This window comes from Aythya fuligula, chromosome 2, assembly GCF_009819795.1.
Source record: "Aythya fuligula isolate bAytFul2 chromosome 2, bAytFul2.pri, whole genome shotgun sequence".
Taxonomy (NCBI): domain Eukaryota; kingdom Metazoa; phylum Chordata; class Aves; order Anseriformes; family Anatidae; genus Aythya; species Aythya fuligula.
The window spans coordinates 108,982,496-109,001,438 of NC_045560.1; the positions used below are offsets into that span (position 1 = coordinate 108,982,496).

General features: G+C 38.7%; 1 protein-coding gene across 3 annotated transcripts; it reads left to right on the forward strand.

The window, feature by feature from the left end:
• Positions 1-2: 2 nt before the first annotated feature.
• METTL4 (methyltransferase like 4) lies at positions 3-18,577 on the forward strand. Of its 3 annotated transcripts, none has more exons than XM_032183447.1 (9): positions 3-48; positions 846-1,348; positions 2,293-2,355; positions 3,821-4,187; positions 7,754-7,823; positions 9,795-9,969; positions 10,185-10,291; positions 10,867-10,955; positions 17,345-18,577. In XM_032183447.1, the coding sequence occupies exons 2-9, from the start codon at positions 929-931 to the stop codon at positions 17,506-17,508; spliced, it is 1,455 nt and encodes a 484-aa protein (XP_032039338.1). In that variant the 5' UTR covers positions 3-48; positions 846-928; the 3' UTR covers positions 17,509-18,577. The 3 variants fall into 3 exon arrangements, with proteins under 3 accessions (XP_032039338.1, XP_032039340.1, XP_032039339.1); XM_032183449.1 differs by having other exon boundaries at positions 17,348-18,577; XM_032183448.1 differs by having other exon boundaries at positions 27-48; positions 894-1,348.
• The last annotated feature ends 366 nt before the right edge of the window (positions 18,578-18,943 follow it).

Below are 18,943 nucleotides of genomic sequence, written 5' to 3' on the forward strand. Positions count from 1 at the left end.
CGGCCGGCGCCGCCGCTGCTGCCGTACAACAAGATGGCGGCGCGCAGGGTGAGTGAGGCGGTGGGGCGCGGCGCTGGTGCCGTACGGCGTTGGGGGGGGCGGGGTGACCCCCTCCTGCCTGGGGGTAGGAGGAGGGACGCGTGTCCTCCATGGGCTGATTGTTTGGAAAAAAATAAAAATAAAAACAAAGCACTACAACCCATCCCGTTTTATAAGAGACAGAAAAAAAAAAAAAAAAAAAAAGCTTTTTTTTTTTTAAAGTAATAGGGCAGAAAAATGAAAAGTCAAACGTTATCAAAAGGCTTTAAGGCTCTCACAGCTCCATTTACTCCATAAAACTCATACTGATCAACTCATTTTCTGTCTGGGAAAACCTGGGCAGGGTCCAGAGATGCAATAAAAGACGACGGTTTTCTTCAAGAGCGTGTAAAACGTACTTGTGTGTTTAACCATATCTTATTTTTTTAAACTATACATCAAGATGTGATGGTTTTCTTCAAGCGTGTAAAGCATACGTGTGTTCTTATGGCTGAGTGCTGTGGTATAAAGTGTTAACTTTATACGCCAAAATGCCATTTTCGAACTTGTGAAAAGAAGGATCTTAAAGTAAATAATTATACACCACGCTAATTTATAGAAGATTATATAATAAAACGCAAACTTACTGTAAAAGAGTGCACTAAGGATCAGACAGGCTTTAACAGGGAAAGCAGAAGAAGTTTCTGTAGATTTTCTTTGGGGCACATGGAGACGTCCATCACGAGGTAGGTGTTACTCTGTTAAACAATAATAATTCTGAAAAGTGAACTCTTTAAAAATAAACAAATAAAAAAATATTTCCACAGGAGGACTTTTCGCCAGGAATTGTGTGTGATTGCTTGCTGTGGTTTCAGGAAATTGATTTTTCTCCCTGAAGAGGGGAGCGGTGATGTCTGTGGTACATCGTCTGAGGGCGGGATGGCTCCTGGATCATCTGTCTTTCATCAACCAGTGTGGCTATGAGATCTGTGACTCCGTTGCAAATCCTGGTGGTGTCACCCTCCGTCCTTCTGTCACTTCTTCCGAATATCATGCTCCTTCTACGTTTCCTGCCACCTCCTTGAGAGATGGTCCGGGTCTTGGAGATGCTGTAGAAGAAACAGAAGGTAAAACAGCTAAAACAAGATATGTATTTCGAGAAGAATTCTTTGACATTTCTAAGCCCCACATAGCTGCAGCTCCTGAGCAGCAGCTGTTGCAGGGAGATCCAGAGGTGAGTCTTGCAGAAATAAAGGCCAGCAGCAGTGCAGAGGAACCCCAAGAAGGAGCCAAGAGTGGTGGTGAAGATTCTGTTGCTGGTGCTAGGAAGGTATGTTCTCCGTAATACAGTAACCTACACTAATCCCCAGGTAACTGACCTACGTTAACATTGTCTTGCAAATTTCTGTTTCCTGAAGTTACAGAGGAGATCAAGAGCTTTTCCACAACAGATTTCAAGATGCATGGAAAATGTTAGCACTCATAAGGGTATTCTTGGGTTCCTTGTGTCAGTAATCATAGAATCATAGAATATCTGAGTTGGAAGGGACCCACATGGATCATCAAGTCTAACTCCTCCATTCCCCAGAGGACCACCCAGAAAATCAGACCATATGTCTGAGAGCATTGTCCAAATACTTCTTGAACTCCGGCAGGCTCAGTGCCCTGACCACTGCCCTGAGGAGCCTGTCCCAGTGCCCAACCACCCTCTGGATGTGCCAATTGTGACTCAAAAGCTGTCAATTGCTCATGAAATCTTCTGATGGTTGTTGTGATCATGGACTCGAGCTAAACTGTGGTAGTTGTCATGATTATCCAGATTAACAAGGTGGGAAAGACGGTACGAATTTACTTTCAATATGTAGATTGTTCAGTACTGTTCTTTGTGGACCAAAAAAGCCCCAAAGTGTCACAGGTCTAAACCAACAAATATAACTGGGAAGACCTGTTTAATGTTCTGTTACTGGTAAACTTGGCAGCTGAACAAATATCTTCTAGTGTGAGCCCAAAGGAGGCCTGAACGTGACCTGTGGCATGCACTAATGCCACAAATAATACAATAGCTTTGTTAAGCCTTTCTGTCATGAGAATGCCTGCAGTAGGCTAGGCATTTTGAGATGTTAATTTTGCTTACTGGATTTATACTTGTGATAGGCAAAAGATGGAAAGCTTCTTCCAGTTTAAAAGAGTTAATTTGTTATTCATATATGTTTGATTATTTATTTTTTCATTATGAAGTAATATGTTTTTTTTTTTTCATTGCTCATTCTGCAGAAACGTAAAAGGAAATGTGTATTCAACCAAGGTGAACTGGATGCCTTAGAATATCATACAAAGGTAAGTTTGAACTAAAGTACAGACACTGGAACAGGCTGCTCAAGGAAGTGGTGGAGTCACCATCCCTGGAAGTCTTTAAAAGACGTTTAGATGTAGAGCTTAAGGATATGGTTTAGTGGGGATTGTTAGCGTTAGGTAGAGGTTGGACTCGATGATCTTGAGGTCTCTTCCAACCTAGAAATTCTGTGATTCTGTGATATATTTTGCAAGTATGTGATACTTGATTTTGCACTATGTATGGAGTGCAAGACATTGTTGCAAATAAATTCTATTTTTATAGCTTGTTCCATTAATAGAAAGGTTATCTCTCCAGTCCGTACATGCATTAAGTGCATACTGAGAATATCTGCTGGGTGGATGTATGTAAAAACAAACTAGACATCAAACTGTAGCTCAGAAATTTCAAAGAGCTGGAAGCTGTATTCACAGAATGTTTTTGTTTATGGATTACTGAACTTTATGCACCGGAGAGTTGAATATTAGTTGAATGGGGAGTGACTGAATTGAAATAAGCAGCATAACCTGTGCTGAAGATTGACTCATTTTTAATGTATCAGGACAGTGCTGAAGTTATTTGAAGCTTCTCTGACCAGCAGTGCTCCAAGGTGTCTTGTTTCTGCTAATGAGAAAAGAATTATTTTCTCAAACATTTTACATTTTCATAATCATTCTAAAGCATCTTGAATGAATTGGAATTCAAACCTCTATTAAGGCTTGTGTCAGTGATGCACTGCTGAAACTACTATCACTCAAACATCATAGTAAATCTTGAATACATCAAACATTATCCACAGATTAAGTTTACTTGTGCTTTCCTATGTAGTGATGTGAATCTAAACAGGGACCTATGCTTACTTGCCTTTCTTTATTGAATGTGGTAGTCATATTAGGCTTTTTGTTTAATTCTTCCTAGACTATATTTAAAAAACATTTTTTTTCTTTTACATGACAACGATTTTGTAGTAAATGTGTAGTTTGCTATGTTATGATGCAGATGTCCTGTAAGTATTGCTGTGAATAAGCTATGGATGTAAAGAATTGTCTTAAATGAGATAATTTTGAAGTTCAACATCAAACATTTACTGGTTTTAGAGCCAAGTACACATTTCAATGGAAGTTATGTTTGTGGACAGTAGTGTGAAATTAGATTAGAACTTTAATTTATGCATTCGTGCTTGTTTAGAACAATAGTATTCCACCTCTGTCTGTAAAATGTTTTATTCATCAGCCTTGGTATCTTTCTTCAGATTTCCAACTATTGCCACTTTGCCAAAACAAACAATCAAAAAACAGAAGTTAGCATGCCCCTATTAACATGCACACATAGCTTTTCAGTCAATGATCTAAGTTTTTGGCAAGAATTCTTCTCCCATTTTGCAAATTGAAAATGTTTTGATTTCTGTTTCATTTCCCTGATGATACCACACATACTCAAAAGATTTTTTTTTTCTCTATGACCATACAGATCAGGAAGCTCATTTGGGAAGGCACTTTGCATTTAGTCCAAGAAGGACTCAAAAGTGGTTTTTTTCACCGTGCTACTACAGAACTCAGTTGCAGGAAGAACGTTGTTCCTGGGCACATTGACTGTGGGCTGGCTGAATTATGTGAAATGGCAAAGCAGTTTCCAGCTGTAAATGACAGTGACCATCCAGCTGTGCATGTGCTAGACGATGAAACCTCCAGTCCAGAGCAGGACCTGCTTTCGTGTGTTACAGAGAACAACTCAAACTGTGCAAAGATTGTTGTGTTAATGGGGCAGAAGTACCTTGTGCCACCAAAAAGCAGTTTCCTTTTATCTGATATTTCACGTTTACAGCCCCTGTTGAACTGTAAGTACCTTTAGTCATTAGAATGTATCACTTGTCCCCTGCCTGAGAAGGCGGGTTATTGTCAAGATAACTAAGGAACTGTTTTCTTAACATACAAGCTTTCAAAGTGGTGTTTTTAACTTTGTGCAGGTAGGTGGGGGTTTTCACAGGAGTCTTGAATGGAGTGAGGAGCCTGTGTTATGGGGAGCTTATTAGTTAGTGTCCAGGAGGCTCCTTTGAAAATCTCAGTCATGGTATTTTACGTGAAACTCAGAATGCAGCAGCTGGTGAGTGTGTTCTGAACCGTAGAGGGTCTAGAAGTCATGTAAATGCATTAAATTAGGAATAGCTATCGTGAATCATGGAATGGTTTGTGTTGGAAGGGACCTTAAAGATCACCTAGTTCCATCCCCCCTGCCATTGGCAGGGATACCTCTGCCTCTTCTGTGAAAAGAGCTCCTCTCCTGTGAGGAAAGGCTGAGAGAGCTGGGGATGTTTCCCCTGGAGAAAAGGCTCCAGGGTGATCTTTATACAGTTTTTGATTGCTTAGAGGGGGCTTAAAAAAAAAGGAGAGCAATTTTTTGCTCAGGTGGATAATAATAGGACAAGGGGGAAAGGTTTTAAACTAAAAGGGGGAGATTTAGATTAGAAGTTAGGAGGAAGCTCTTTACAGTGAGGGTGGTGAGGCATTGGAACAGGTTGCCCAGGGAAGTTGTGGATGCCCCTGGGTAACCTGATCTAGTGCATGGCATCCCTGCCCATTTCTGGGGGATTGATCTTTTAGGTCCCTTCCAACCCAAACCATTCTGTGGTTCACTAGACCAGGGTGTTCACAGCCTCATCCAACCTGGCCTTGAACACTTCCAGGGATGGGGCATCCACAGCTTCTCTGGGCAACCTGTGCCACTGCCTCAACACCACCACAGTGAAGAATTTCTTCCTAATGTCTAATCTAATCCTAGACTTGAAGCTGTTCCCCCTTGTCCTAACGTTACACTCCCTGACAAAGGGTCACTTCCCAGCTTTTCTGTAGGCCCCGTTTAGGTACCGGAAGGCTGCCATAAGGTTTCCCCCAAGCCTATTCTTCTCCATGCTGAACAACCCCAACTCTTTCAGCCTGGCCTCACAGGAGAGGTGCTCCAGCCCCTTGATCATCTTTGTGGCCCTCCTCTGGACCTGCTCTACCAGATCCACATCCTTCTTGTGCTGGGGGCCCCAGAGCTGAACGCAGTGCTTCAGGTGGCAGTCTCAGAGTGGAGTAGAGGCAGTGAGTCACCTCCCTCGGCCACATTTCTTTCGATGCAGCGCAGCATACAGTTGGTTTTCTTGGCTGCAAGCACACACTGCCAGATCATATTGAGCTTCTCATCAACCATCATCCCCAGGTCCTTCTCCTCAGGGCTGCTCTCCATCCATTCTCCACCCAGCCTGTGTTTGTGCTGGGATTGCCCTGGCCCAGGTGCAGGACCTTGCACTTGGCCTTGTTGATCCTCACGAGGTTTGCACAGCCCCACCTCTCCAGCCTGTCCATCTCCCTCTGGATGGCATCCCGGCCCTCCAGCCTTCTGACAACACCACACACTTTGATGTCTCTGCTCATGAGTCCTATCTCTTGGGATGGGGCTTTAACATAGGTAAAAGCATGCTGCTGCTGGAAGGCTGTTCCTGCTGTCTTGGTCTTCAGATGGATTAGACATGAGACAGGCCTGGGATTATGCGGTTCAAAGCAAGCATTCCCTTTCTGCTTCCTCCTGTACAGTGGCAGTGTTTATATAGACTGGCATTAACTCGACTGTGAAACCAAGTCCAGTGTCCCACTGAGATGACAACAGTTCCAAAGGCTGCTGCACCCAACTGGAGGTGAAAACCACTGTAACAGCAACAGGAGTACCAAACATGAGCTGACTTCTCAGCTGATATATTTCACGGCCAAGAGTATTGGCTTAAGCTAGTGACAGGGAAATGGTGGGATTTTAGAATTAATACCTCCTCTATACAAGTAATTTGAAAGCTATCCAAGCCAGTGGTCCCCAGCCTTGATGGGTCAAGCAAAAAGCTTTAACCTGACAACATGCAGCAGTCTTCACCAAACTGAATCATAGAATCATTAAGGTTGGAAAAGACCTCCAAGATCATCTGATCCAACCATCCCTCTACTACCATTATCACCCACTAAACCATGTCCCCAAGCACCACGTCCAACCTTTCCTTGAACACCCCCAGGGATGGTGATGCCACCACCTGCCTGGGCAACCCGTTCCAATGCTTAACCATTCTGAGAAGAAATGTCTCCTCATTTCCAACCTGAACTGACCCTGGAACAACTTGAGGCCATTTCTTCTTGTCCTATTGCTAGTTATCTGCTTAAAGAGGCTGACCCCCAGCTCCCCACCCCTTCCTTTCAGGTAGGTGTAGAGAGCAACAAGGTTTCCCCTGAGCCTCCTCTTCTCCAGACTAAACACTCCCAGTTCCCTCATCTGCTCCTCACAGGACTTCCAGGCCTTCACCAGCTTCATAGCCCTTCTCTGGGGGCTAATCATTTCATTTGCTTTCAGTTTGACTACTACTACTGATAAATTATATATTATTATTATTTTTACCTGCAGCTGAGCTTCATCAAGCAGTCTTTTAGGAAAGATGTTGCCTGTGAGTAGGAGCTAGGGATTACCTCTCTATCCTCTAACCAGTAATTTTGGATTTGTGAGCAATATTTGCTTCCTCCAGTCTAATACTAAACTTAGATGATTACTGTTTCATATATATATTTTAAATTAATAAGGCAGGTGGGAGGTGGTATCCTGTTATTGGAGTAACAATTCTATGTCTCAAGTCCAAATTTTAGCCAGTGGGCTTTTTTGGGGGAAGAAATAACTGTCTTCTGAGTCACAATTGTGCACGTAGCAGGTTTGGCTTCTCCTGAAGATCAGACAGCAGTCTAAGAAATTTTAGAAAATGCTTTTTAAGTAACCAACAGTGAGTATTAATATAATGCTTTGACTTCAGATTTTTTTTTTCCCCAAGATTTCTCTTTCTATTGTCCACTATTTTCAATTTCCCACACTGTCTCTGAACCTCAAGTAGCATAAAACATGCTGTTTTTCAGGGCTGGTTTGGAGCTCTGCATGTCCAAATTGGCCTGCTGAAAGATCAGACAGCACAGGAAACTTGTGTTCTGTGCTGCAACGTTTTACTCAGCTGGATGCCTTATTACATCGCTTCTTCAGGAAATCTGCAAAACCTTTCATGTCTTGGGGAATTGTACTTCAGATTTTTATTTGAAATTCCCCATGAGGTTCAGCATTTCTTGGAGGAATCTCACCCAACTCACACAAACTTTCTTTCCTCAGCTTAGAACTATGAGAAGTATATGATTATCTGAATTAAAACAAGCGTGCTAGAAGTCTTTAAACTTTTTTATTCCAAATAATGAAAGAAAAGAAAGTTTGCATCTTTGTTGCCTAGTGTTGTTGGTATTTTGGATGTTGGTATATAAACCTTTATCAATTTTAACTAGTATGTTTATTTTAAAACTTAACTTACTGGTTTCTTTGATTTTTTTTTTTTTTTTTGATAATTTTACTTCGCAGACAAGAAAAAATATGATGTAATAGTGATTGATCCACCATGGGAGAACAAATCTGTTAAAAGGAGTAACAGGTAAGTTTTACTGTAAAATCAGACATTGTCATTTCTGCTTATAATGGATAATTGACATGTTAATGTAGTGCAGACAAATGTAACCGTGAGATTGTAGCTTAAACTAGCAAAGTTTTGCTAGTAGGCATTTCGACATTTACCTACCTTCAAGACAAATAATCGTCTCAGGGATTTTACTGAAATGGCTTGAATACTTCCCCTACAAAATATTTTCAGGAGTAAATCTTAAACTACCTAACTGGTGAAAGAACAGTAGTTCACTAGACTGCTAAGGAAGGCCTGGAGTCTACTGTTTTTTAAGGTCTAGGTCATGCAGATACTCATTTGAAATTCTTAGAGTTACTTTAGAGGACATAAAGCTAGATAAATATTTCAAATATTTCTAGGACTGAGGTCCACTTCAGAAGTCCTAGTTGTTTATTTTTTTAATTTCTTTTTAATTTGAGCTTCAGTCTGAGGAGAAGAGAAAGTGATAATGCAGCAGTAAAATCCTCAAGCGCAATAGGAACTTTCAGAGTAATGTGCTTTATGAAGTCATTAACTTAGAACTTTATGGGCCTCTTTTTCTACTGAGTAACATCAAGTTTATGCCAGTGGAGCTCCCTTGATTACCATAGAACTGCATCCATGTGAAAAAGAAGGACAAGGGGAAAATACAGCCTTGTAACTTTCCAGAATAATACCTGCAGTAACTTTTTAAACGTGCTATGAAGATGTAATTTCAGATGCACAGATTGACTAGTAGGTTTTACATTAAAAGCCCTACAGAAACCTCTAGGAACTTAGTGAAAGTCATTCAAGTGTATTTCTTACCTATACAAATTACTCAAAGGAAAGTTTTATAAATTCACAGAGATGAATTAGCCATCTAGACCCTCTCTCCCTTACAAAATAAAGCCAGAAGGTGGCTTTGTCACTGCTGTTAGTTACCTTATTGATGGATAATCTTTAAGCGTTTCACATCTGGGTTGTGAATCCTGTTTTCTCTGAGTGATATAGTCTAGAAGGTATTTTGGATTTCATCCTTGTTACCTGGTTCTCGTGTTCTTGCTGTTGTGTTGTATAGGGATCCCAGGTGTCCAGACAGTGGCTATGGATTCCAGTAAGCAGTGTGCCAATGTTTGTGATGCTGTAATGTGTAGGTTTCACAAATTGAAACTTGCTAAAAATGTAGAATAACATCACAAGAAAAATGGTAGAACAGGACAGAATCTGGGAATACATACTTGTATTCACCAATGTAGCAGACAGTTCACTCAAAAACATGCAGAACTGTTCCTCTGAATAACAACCCACAGAAACTTAAAATCATTAATAACTTTTGCACATAGTTGGAGAAATCACAGAATCACAGAATTTCTAGGTTGGAAGAGACCTCAAGATCACTGAGTCCAACCTCTGACCTAACACTAACAAGTCCTCTACTAAACCATATCCCTAAGCTCTACATCTAAACATCTTTTAAAGACCTCCAGGGATGGTGACTCCACCACTTCCCTGGGCAGCCCATTCCAATGCCTAACAACCCTTTCTGTAACGAAGTTCTTCCTAATATCCAACAAATGATTACTCTTTTGTGACCATTTAACTTGCCAGTCAAAGAAGTGTTGCCCTTGCACTTGTAAATGACTCACTCCTCATTTTCATTCAGAGGATAGATAGCTTAGTATGAAAAGTGAATAACGTTGACTAGAGCAAAGAGCTAATATCATAATAGTTAAATTGGGGGAATAGAAGAAATAGGTAGTTATAGGTTCTGCTCAGTAAAACTTTAAGTAATGATTTTATATCAGAATCCAACAGATTTGGCCACTGGGTGTCACTCTTGACCTATTGTTTATGAATTCCTCTGCTGTCGGAAGATATTTCTTAAAGCATCTTGGCAGTGTAATTTCCTTATCCGTTTTTGTTGCTTTGCAATTTTTATTTTTAGTGGGTGCTAACTTGCTTTCTCACTGTATTGGTGTATAGATACAGCCACTTGTCTTCATGGCAAATCAAGCAGATTCCTGTAGCAGCACTGGCTGCGCCAGATTGTCTTATCGTCACGTGGGTGACTAACAGACAGAAGCACTTGCGTTTTGTTAAGGATGAACTTTATCCTCATTGGTCCGTGAAAACACTTGCTGAGTGGCACTGGGTAAAAGTAAGTTCTCAGTTTGCTTTCTTTCTTTCTTGGAGACTGAGAGGGCTTGCACTGTGATACTTCATAGTTTAATAAATTGTCCATTTATTACCAGGTGCTTTTCTATTGAAAGGTGTAGTGTTGTCAATGTCTTCCTTTTTATTCAAAAAGGTGTCTTGTTGGGAGAATCAGATATGAAAATTTTCCACTGTGTATCTTTAATTCCTTTGTGTCAGATTACTAGATCTGGAGAATTTGTTTTACCCTTGGATTCTTTCCACAAAAAGCCATACGAAGTTCTTATACTGGGGAGAGTTCAAGGAAGCATGAAGGAAGCCCAGAGGTATGCCAGACAATGGTACATGTCTCTTTTTGAGGCTGCTGTGTGTCACTACTTGTGTGTCGCTTGTTCATAATACAGTATTATGTCCCCAAATCTCCTTTTGACGTCATCTTTTGGATGGCTTTGGGGTGAGGGAGTTCTTTAGTGAGATTAAGGGACAGAATGCTTTGCCTGTTCCTTACGTCTGTCTTTGTTGGGGAACTGACTCAAATAAAAGTTGTGTGGGCTTGCTTTGCTGACAAGTTCCATTTGAGCATGAGTCCTTAGCACAAGCTGAAGCCATTTTGGGGTTGCTGGTGTTTTTCTATACATGAAAACATACAGGACTGTAGTGCTTCTCCTTGATGGCTTTGCATGGCCATTGTTAACAATGTTTTGGCTAAAGCCTCTGTGGATTTCAGAAACTCCTTTTACATAATATGAGTGAGCAACATTTAACTGCCCTTACACCTACCTGAAATTTGATGGTGAATGACCACAGTTTGTTATCAGAGGTAGCTCTGTGAGAGCTATGTGCACCCCGTTTGGTGGTATACATTCTCATGCTTCTTTTCTTCTTCTGGTTTATACAACAGGAAATCTGAAGACATACTTCCAATTCCAGAACGTAAATTAATTGTCAGCATACCCTGCAGCCTGCATTCACATAAACCCCCTCTCACTGGTATGTTTTTGTTGATTTGTGGTGGTTCTGTAGAGCATTTGACTCGGATATCGGAGGTGGTGTAACTAGAATTAGATATCTTTATAAGTGATGTATTTTAATTTCCCATATGCCAAATAATTTGAGGAATCATAGGTCCTGTTGAGTCAATGTTTCTAAAAATTCTTTCAAGGCATCTAAATTTTAGTCCCTAAAAATGAGTATGAAGAGTAAAACTTCATTGTTGTGTGAATATTTGGGGTAGAATTTTTTTTTTTAATTATTTTTAAATTTTCTATTTAAAAAGACTTTTCTTCATTTATTTCAAAATCCTTCAGGAACAGATTACAAATACTGTTTATATTAAGTTGTTCCAAAGGACGTAAAGTTCCTTTGGTGGTGGTGGGGAGCTTTGGGAATATATAAAATGAAATATCTCCTAGTTAGCTAATAGAAGCAGAAACCTCTTTAACATATCATCCTGAAAAAAATGTTTTTATTTCTGTGTGAGTTGTTTGTATGCCTGCAGTACAGTTCTGCCTTTAAATCCAAAATCTTAATCCTTTACAAACTGTTAACAATAGGCAACAGAGAAGCCACATCCTGTTTATTTCTTATGAGCAATATTTAATTTACTGAAATTGGTGTAGTAAATTCAACTAATCAGGTAGAAAGGGCATGAATAATTCCAACTTTTCAGAGTTTAGTCCAAAGGATTTAAAGACTTATGTGTGATGTGTTACCTTTTGCGTGTTATTCTGGAGAAAGCCTAACTTGACTGCTTTTATCAATACATAGTCATCCTTCTTTCATCGCTGTAGCACCTGAGTGCCTTATAGTGATGTGGTAAGAGGTATTAAATATGTTTATCACAAAAATGATGTCATCCTCCCCCAAGGGGAGAACTCATGATGGATCTATAAATATTCCTGGTGCACATGGTGCTGTGTAATCGCATCACAAAAGGCAGGTAGAAGAAATGCAGGCTGCTGTTGGAGAGGAGAGGCATCACAGGCAATGTTCTCTTCATTGTGCTGACATGCTTTCCTCTTTTTGTGCCCAAGGAACAGAACGACTTCAGTTAAGGAGCTAATCTGAACCGGTGTTACTCTTCAGGGAGGCTTCCAAATTTGTGTTTGAGGCTTCTGTTTGTTATTAAATTAACATGCATATATATATCTGTTCAAAAACTAGTAGTTGACACATGCTTTGGTTAGGTTAAAAAAAAAAGAGCTATTCTGGGAAGATCTGTTTCCAGCTCTGAAGCTACATCTTTAAGAATGATGGCTACAGCAGGACGTATGTGTGTTGATTTAAACTGATGAGTGGCAGAGCACTGATTTGTGAGGCAGCCACCTAGGGCCTTTTCAGAAAACCAATACTTTAGCAGCACACTTGTACACAAACAGGAAACCTGTGAGGTATCCAGGGGTGCAAATCAGCAGTTTGTACGTATTAGAGAGAACTCTAGTGCCAGCATGGTCCTTGGAACACTTCCTCTCTGTGGGGCAGAATCTAGAAACTGTATCTTTGAAACTTTTAAAATAATGATCTTGAATGGGTTTTGAAATAACTTGTCTGTAATAATTTCTTAAGTCTTTACTTAGACATTTCAAGTCTTTACTTGAGAGATTTGATACCACTGTGCAGCATTTATGTTTCTGCTTGAAGAATGAATTTGCTATCGAGCAGTATCAGTGGCTAACAGTTTTTATAAGAAATCCGTGTGCATCTACAGTACTGGCAGCTTCATTCAGAACAGGGTGTGGAATGAAAAGGTAGACTATAAGACAAAAACTAATTGCTGATGATTTGATTTCGGTATTATGAAAGGGGATTGCTTTCACGATCGGACAATATTCTCAAGTGGCCAGTAGAGAGCAGCTGAGCTACATCCTAGAGTGGTTCAGAGGAAATGTGAACAGAAGCAGAGATTTGGCAATGGGGGAGAAGGACACTTGATGAGTCACACACATTCTTTATGCTTTGTTTAAGTAGTAACAAAGCCAAAAATATTAGTATTTACTGATGCTGTCTGGCACTTTATTTCTAGTTGCTACTGTAAAGGCTGTATGTTGGTACATACATAGCCACTTAATGACTTATTATAACAATTTATCTCTCTGGGGGAAGAGGAAGATGTAAATTAAAGTAAGCCATCAAAAAGAGATGTTTGGGTTCCTGCAGTGCATTTAACTATGAAATTGCGACTGTAGGGGTTTTTGGTGATGCATGTGCTGTGTTCAATGCTTAGAGCCCTAATATGTCATTGTAAATGTACTTAAACTGCTTTATGCAAATGCATTAAAATGAAATTTTATCACGTCTGGTTTTGATTCAAGTAACAGCAGGTTTTCTTCCTAATTCAATTCGCTGTTGCTCTTAGAAGACATAGAAGGTATTCTGCTACACAGACATTGTAAAGCAATATTGAACTTCAAACACCTTTTTCTTTTTTATAGATTCTTCTTGTTATAGGTGTTTCTCCTTCAGTATTCTAGCATGTACACTTATTACTAGAAAACAATATTGCCATATAGGATTATGCCTAAAAACATTGGTATTAGTTCTTGGCTATGTTCTAGCTGCTCTGCAGATCTCCAGCAGAAGTATGCAATGGAAAGTCCTAGGAAGTCACTTCTTCTGCAGCAGTCTATGGCTTGTTAGTCTGTCATGAAAGTGATCTTGGAAGTAAAAAGAAGTAAATGCTTCTCATTTCCTTATGTACCTTGTGAGCCCTTGTGTTTGACTAATTGGTAGGTACATTAAAATCTGGGTTTCCTGAAGCTCAGGAAAGATACAGAAGTATAAGGCCGTCTTTGTTCTCAGTTTCTCATTGTTTTTTCTGGTCCTGTTCTGGTCAAGGATTAGACAAACCAGGCAATAAGGGCCTCTATATTGCAAAATCTTCTGAAGGGTTACTATGAAATGAGTTCAATCACATGAGGGCTGTGCTTTGTATGGCTCACAAATCAGACAGTAAAAAGACAGTAAAATTGTTTACACATTACATATCCAATTTGCTGTGCAGAATTTATTGTTCAGGTAATGAAACGTTACCTAAAAGAGAAGGGGAGACTTCTGCTGGTTTCAGTAATGGTTCCTCCTTTTGCTCATTTAAACATTTTTAACAGCATGCATCTTAGATAACCTGTTTGAGATCAAGAGTAAGGAGGTTTGACAGGTATCATGCCTGACCTCAGGATTGTGCTTTAGAAGGAGATGGATTTTTGAGAAGACTGGTATTACATCTACCAGCCAGTTTTTTGCTAGCTTTGTGGGCATTAGATTCCCAGGTACAGATGCCTGAGTTGCTGCTGTAGTGTTTGACACCTGCAAATGATGAAGAAGAATCTCTTTAGTCTCTTTTAAGCTGTTTATTGTCAATGGTCTCTGTAAGCATATAGAAATATACATACATATATATTTAAATCTATTGCTATTGTAGAAAAATGAATATTTGGTATTTCTACTATCCTCTAACCTGTTGTCAGGGGAAAAACTCCAGAATTTCTTTAAGGGCTGCAAGTTAGATCCATGTTTCTTAAGGTAGCCCTCTGGTAATATAAAGGCCATAGAAGCCTAACAAAGAGGCTGTAGTTTATAACTTAAAATAGGAAAAGTTGGTGTTCAAGGAAACCAGTGTAATGAGATTTTATGCCAACAAAATGGAGCCACGTTATTGCCCTCTTGATATGCTAATTTCCCTTGCAGCGAAGGTTACTGCCTGATGTGATTATGTAAATACCATATCCAAGCAATGAAAAATCAGACTATAATGTGATCTTGAATTATATGTAATCTGTCTCTGTTTTTTTTCAGAATAGCTTTATATAGAAAGGCCTTTTCTCTAAGAGTGTGAGAGAGGAAGATTCTTGGGTCTTCCTTTTTTAATTTTATGACCAATTTGATTGAAAGATTGGGCCAGTCTTCTGGCACAACGATGAGCTGACCATTTTTGGCTACCCCTTCTTTTGCTTTTTGGCAAACCAATCCATTAGGTGTGTGGTTAAATCAACTAAGTATGTTTTCAAACTTTTTTTTCTCTTAGGGATGGAAGTTTTTGGTGCATAGTAGTAGCTGCTTCTGATTGCTGGACGTAGTGCTGTGATGATACTTGTAATCTATACGTTTCAGGAACAAATGTCAATGCTCCTCATGTGCTACTAATGAAATGTTGTCACCTAATAATTGCTTCTTCTGCTGAAGTATTAATATGGTTCTGTCTTATTTTGATACTGAGGAGGAAAAAATCATGTAATGCCTGTACTCCGCAGTACGCTGTTTTGACCCTAATGGGTGTAAGATCATGCAATGTCCTACAGCTGTCAGGGTCTGCTCTCAGGGAGCTTACCAAAAGCTTTGGAGCTTTGCATTCCACAGCCTCCCTTCTCTTCTGTGGAAAAAATCCATCCTCCTGCAATACGGGCTTTTTTAGATGATCAGGAGAGTAGAGTTTTGGAAGACCTTTGTTAAAATGTTGGCAGCAAATAGTGCACAAGAAATCCTTAATTAAATAGAGCCTGGAAAAGGAACAATAAACTTTACCGCCTTATTTTTCTTCGAATATGGTGGGTTTGCAAAACAGTACAAAAGCAACTTCTCAGAAGTGGTATCAATTTAGATGAACTTCACTGACACTGAACAGCAATATTCGGTGAGCAAGTTTTCTGTCAGAACGTACACTTTCCTGTAAAGCTCTCCTCTGCAAATGTTAGATTTGTTTAAATATTTTAGCTTGCCTCTGAAAGGAGCAGGTTTTTAGAATAAGGCTCCTGCTGGTAGCAGTCTTTTGATGATAACCCATCTGAGACATTCTTTTGACATTTGTTAAAGAGTGGGAGAAGGAAAATGGATTTATATGCTGTACCAAAATAGAGGAATATTGGAAAATGCATATTACAAAATATTTGAGTAAGTTTTGAAGGAAGCAATCATTTAGGTGGGGAATGCTTCTGGGGTTCATTAACACTCATTAGCATGTGAAGTGGATGCTTATTTTTCTGCAGCAAGAGCAGTCCATGACAAGAGCAGCTGTCTCACATGGGCAGTCTGTGTCTGGCAAACTCGGTGCAAAAAGTCAGAACTTGGATTGAACCCCAAAAAAGCATTCCCTCTCATGCTTTAATATATGCTGATTAGATGTGGTTTTGCTTTCTGATATAATCATATCTGAAGAGATATGTCAAACTATAGGATTTCTGAACTGTACTTTTAAGCTACAGAAATTCAGAGACTTCAGAGAAATTTGAACAGAACTGAACCTGATATGCTTTAAATATACTTTAAATAAGGAAATAATTTCTTAGCTTTTGTTATTTTGTCCTCAGTCACAAAAATAAAAGCTTAGGACATAATTTTTAGTATAAATATGTTTTTCAGTCTTTCTTCCACCTTTGTATTGAAGGATATTCCTTAAACCTTTGCTTTTCCCATGGATGTTTTTATAGGTAATGAATTTGTATCTTATTTCCTGAAACCTGGTTAAGAGTTTCTTTGACCCAGCCACCAAATAAATGTCTCTGTGTGGCAGGTAACACATTTAACAGTAAGGTGTTTGCAGTAGTACTTCTTGGGTGAAATGTTATAACCAAGGTCTTCTTCTATCACTCCAAGAATAATCATAATCACACTTGATGTGTGATAGGCATCTATTTATTGAGTTTTAAACAATAAAAATGTCCAACTGTAGAAGAAATTTGAGATTTGTTACCGAATGAAAGAACAGAGTTACATAGATACTTCTTTAGTTGCCAAGTTGCTATTGTGGGGGGAAAAAAAAGCCCTTGCATTTTTATAATCCTTTTAATGCTTATTGTTTAAATAAACATTTAAACAATAAACATTTAAATAATGTTTATTTAAACTGGTGTTTTTTTTGTTTTTTTTTTTTTTTTACTTTTCAACTATTTTTTCATCAAAAAAAAAAAAAAGTTTTTATCCCCTTTTAAGATGCAGCAGAAAAGAGTGCAATCTTAATCAAGGAAGGAGCCTGTCTATTTATAGAAACGTTGCCCTTGTGTTATAGGAGCTAATTGAGCCTTTAGGAGGTGTTTTGTTGACATTTGTGAGAAATTTAGAACTCACCCATGTAGATGATGAAATAAATCCTCATTGCCTTTCTTTAAATGAAAACCAATAAATCAAGACTATTGAAGGCCTTGACCACATTGTGCAGAATCTCAAGGGCACTTATTTTAAATGACTTTCTCACTACAAATAGTCCAGCTGTTTAATCAAAACTCTAAAATTAATTTGCTGTCTCTCCCCTTTTTTAATGAAACATTCCGTTTTTCATCTGCTAACAGCACAGGGGAGATTTTATTTATTTTTATATTTATGATTACTCTTGCTGTTTGTACCTTTGTCGTTGTTATCCTCAACTTTTTTTTTCTTCTTATCTTGCACAGCAGTTCTGGCAGAGTTTGTCAAACCAGATGTGGAGTGCTTGGAGTTGTTTGCTCGCAACCTGCAGCCTGGCTGGACCAGCTGGGGAAATGAGGTTCTGAAGTTTCAGCACATTGATTATTTCACTGTTTTGCAGAATGAAAACCGACTGGGTCTTGTAGCTTAATTCTGGAATTCCACTCCTTCCTAGCAGCCTCAAGAACTTGCTTTTCTTATAGGTAGTGCACTCGGAAGGTAACAGAAATGAAACTGACTGCACTTCAGTTAATTCTTGCAGTGACAGAATATCTGGTTAATAGTATCTTAAGATTTGTACAAGCTGTTCCCGTATTTTGAGGGTCCTGGAATAGTTAAATACTTATGTTAGTGTACCTCCATCCCTGTTTTTTTTTAATTACTTTTTTTTTTAACCTCAGGAAAAGGAAGATATTTTTGAGTATTCTTATTTCCAACTATCATAAATCTAAGCATCATAAGTGCTACAGCATTACACACATAATGTGTTCTTTTAGAGTGTAATTTTTAAAGAGTGGCAATCAGCGTAAATAGTTCAGCATTACAAATGTTTCCTGAAAGTAGATTGATCTTTGCAAAACAGTGGATTTTGAACTAAAATAATTACGAAGGCAAAGTATTCTCCTGCATATTTGTATCTGTCTGTCAACCTCTGAAGAAATACAGGGGGCAATGCTTGTGTTAATTGGCAAATGAATTGTTGATCAAGTGTATTCTATGAAAAAATTAGACTTTAAAAAGTCATCAATTCCATCTTTCTGTGTATGATAATTCATCAAAGTCTCAATCACCTTACAATATCTGCATATTTTTTCAGTTAAATCTAAGAGCTTAACTGATTTAACTGAAATTTTAATAGACTTTAGATATTTTATACATTCTCTTCTCTTATATTCGTGAAGCAGAAAAAAGCCCTCACAGTGAGCTGTATTTTTCAGCTTACCTAAAAATTGTCTTATAAGAATAGTGCATTTTGTGTCTTTTGCTGCACTTAGACTTGCTTTGAAAAGGAAAAATTAGAGACTTATTGAAGCTCTGCCTCTTGCTCATTTGCAGCTGTAGAGGCAGAATGGCTGGACAGTGTTTTTCGTGATGGCAAATTCATGTGTTCTGACTGCTCATAATGGGGAACAAAATGCATTGCATGCATTTTCTTTTTACTTTTATTTCGCTTTCGGTAGTCTGATGTGCTGGTGAAGTTTTAATTTAAATCTTTTAATGTTAACTGACCTTTTTTATGGTTTTGTAATAAAAAGTAAAATAAAAACTTGTCAGTGTCTTATTTTCAGGCTCAGTTTCTGCATTACCATTTAGTTTCATGTTTAGCTTATTGTAGTAGTAAAATTGACAAAACAAGGAAAATAACCTTTTTTATTTTTTTTACAGTAGTTATGTCTAATTGAGCATATGTTTAAGTAAACAACATAACAATGTAAACATACCAGGCAAAGCGCTCCTTGCTGCATGATTTTATTGATCCTATGCTTTAAATTGTCAGTAATATAAGTAACCTCACCTTCAACTATAAGGGGTAAGAAGTTCCTTTATTTGCTTGCAGTTTTACCAGACATTACAATGGGAACTCA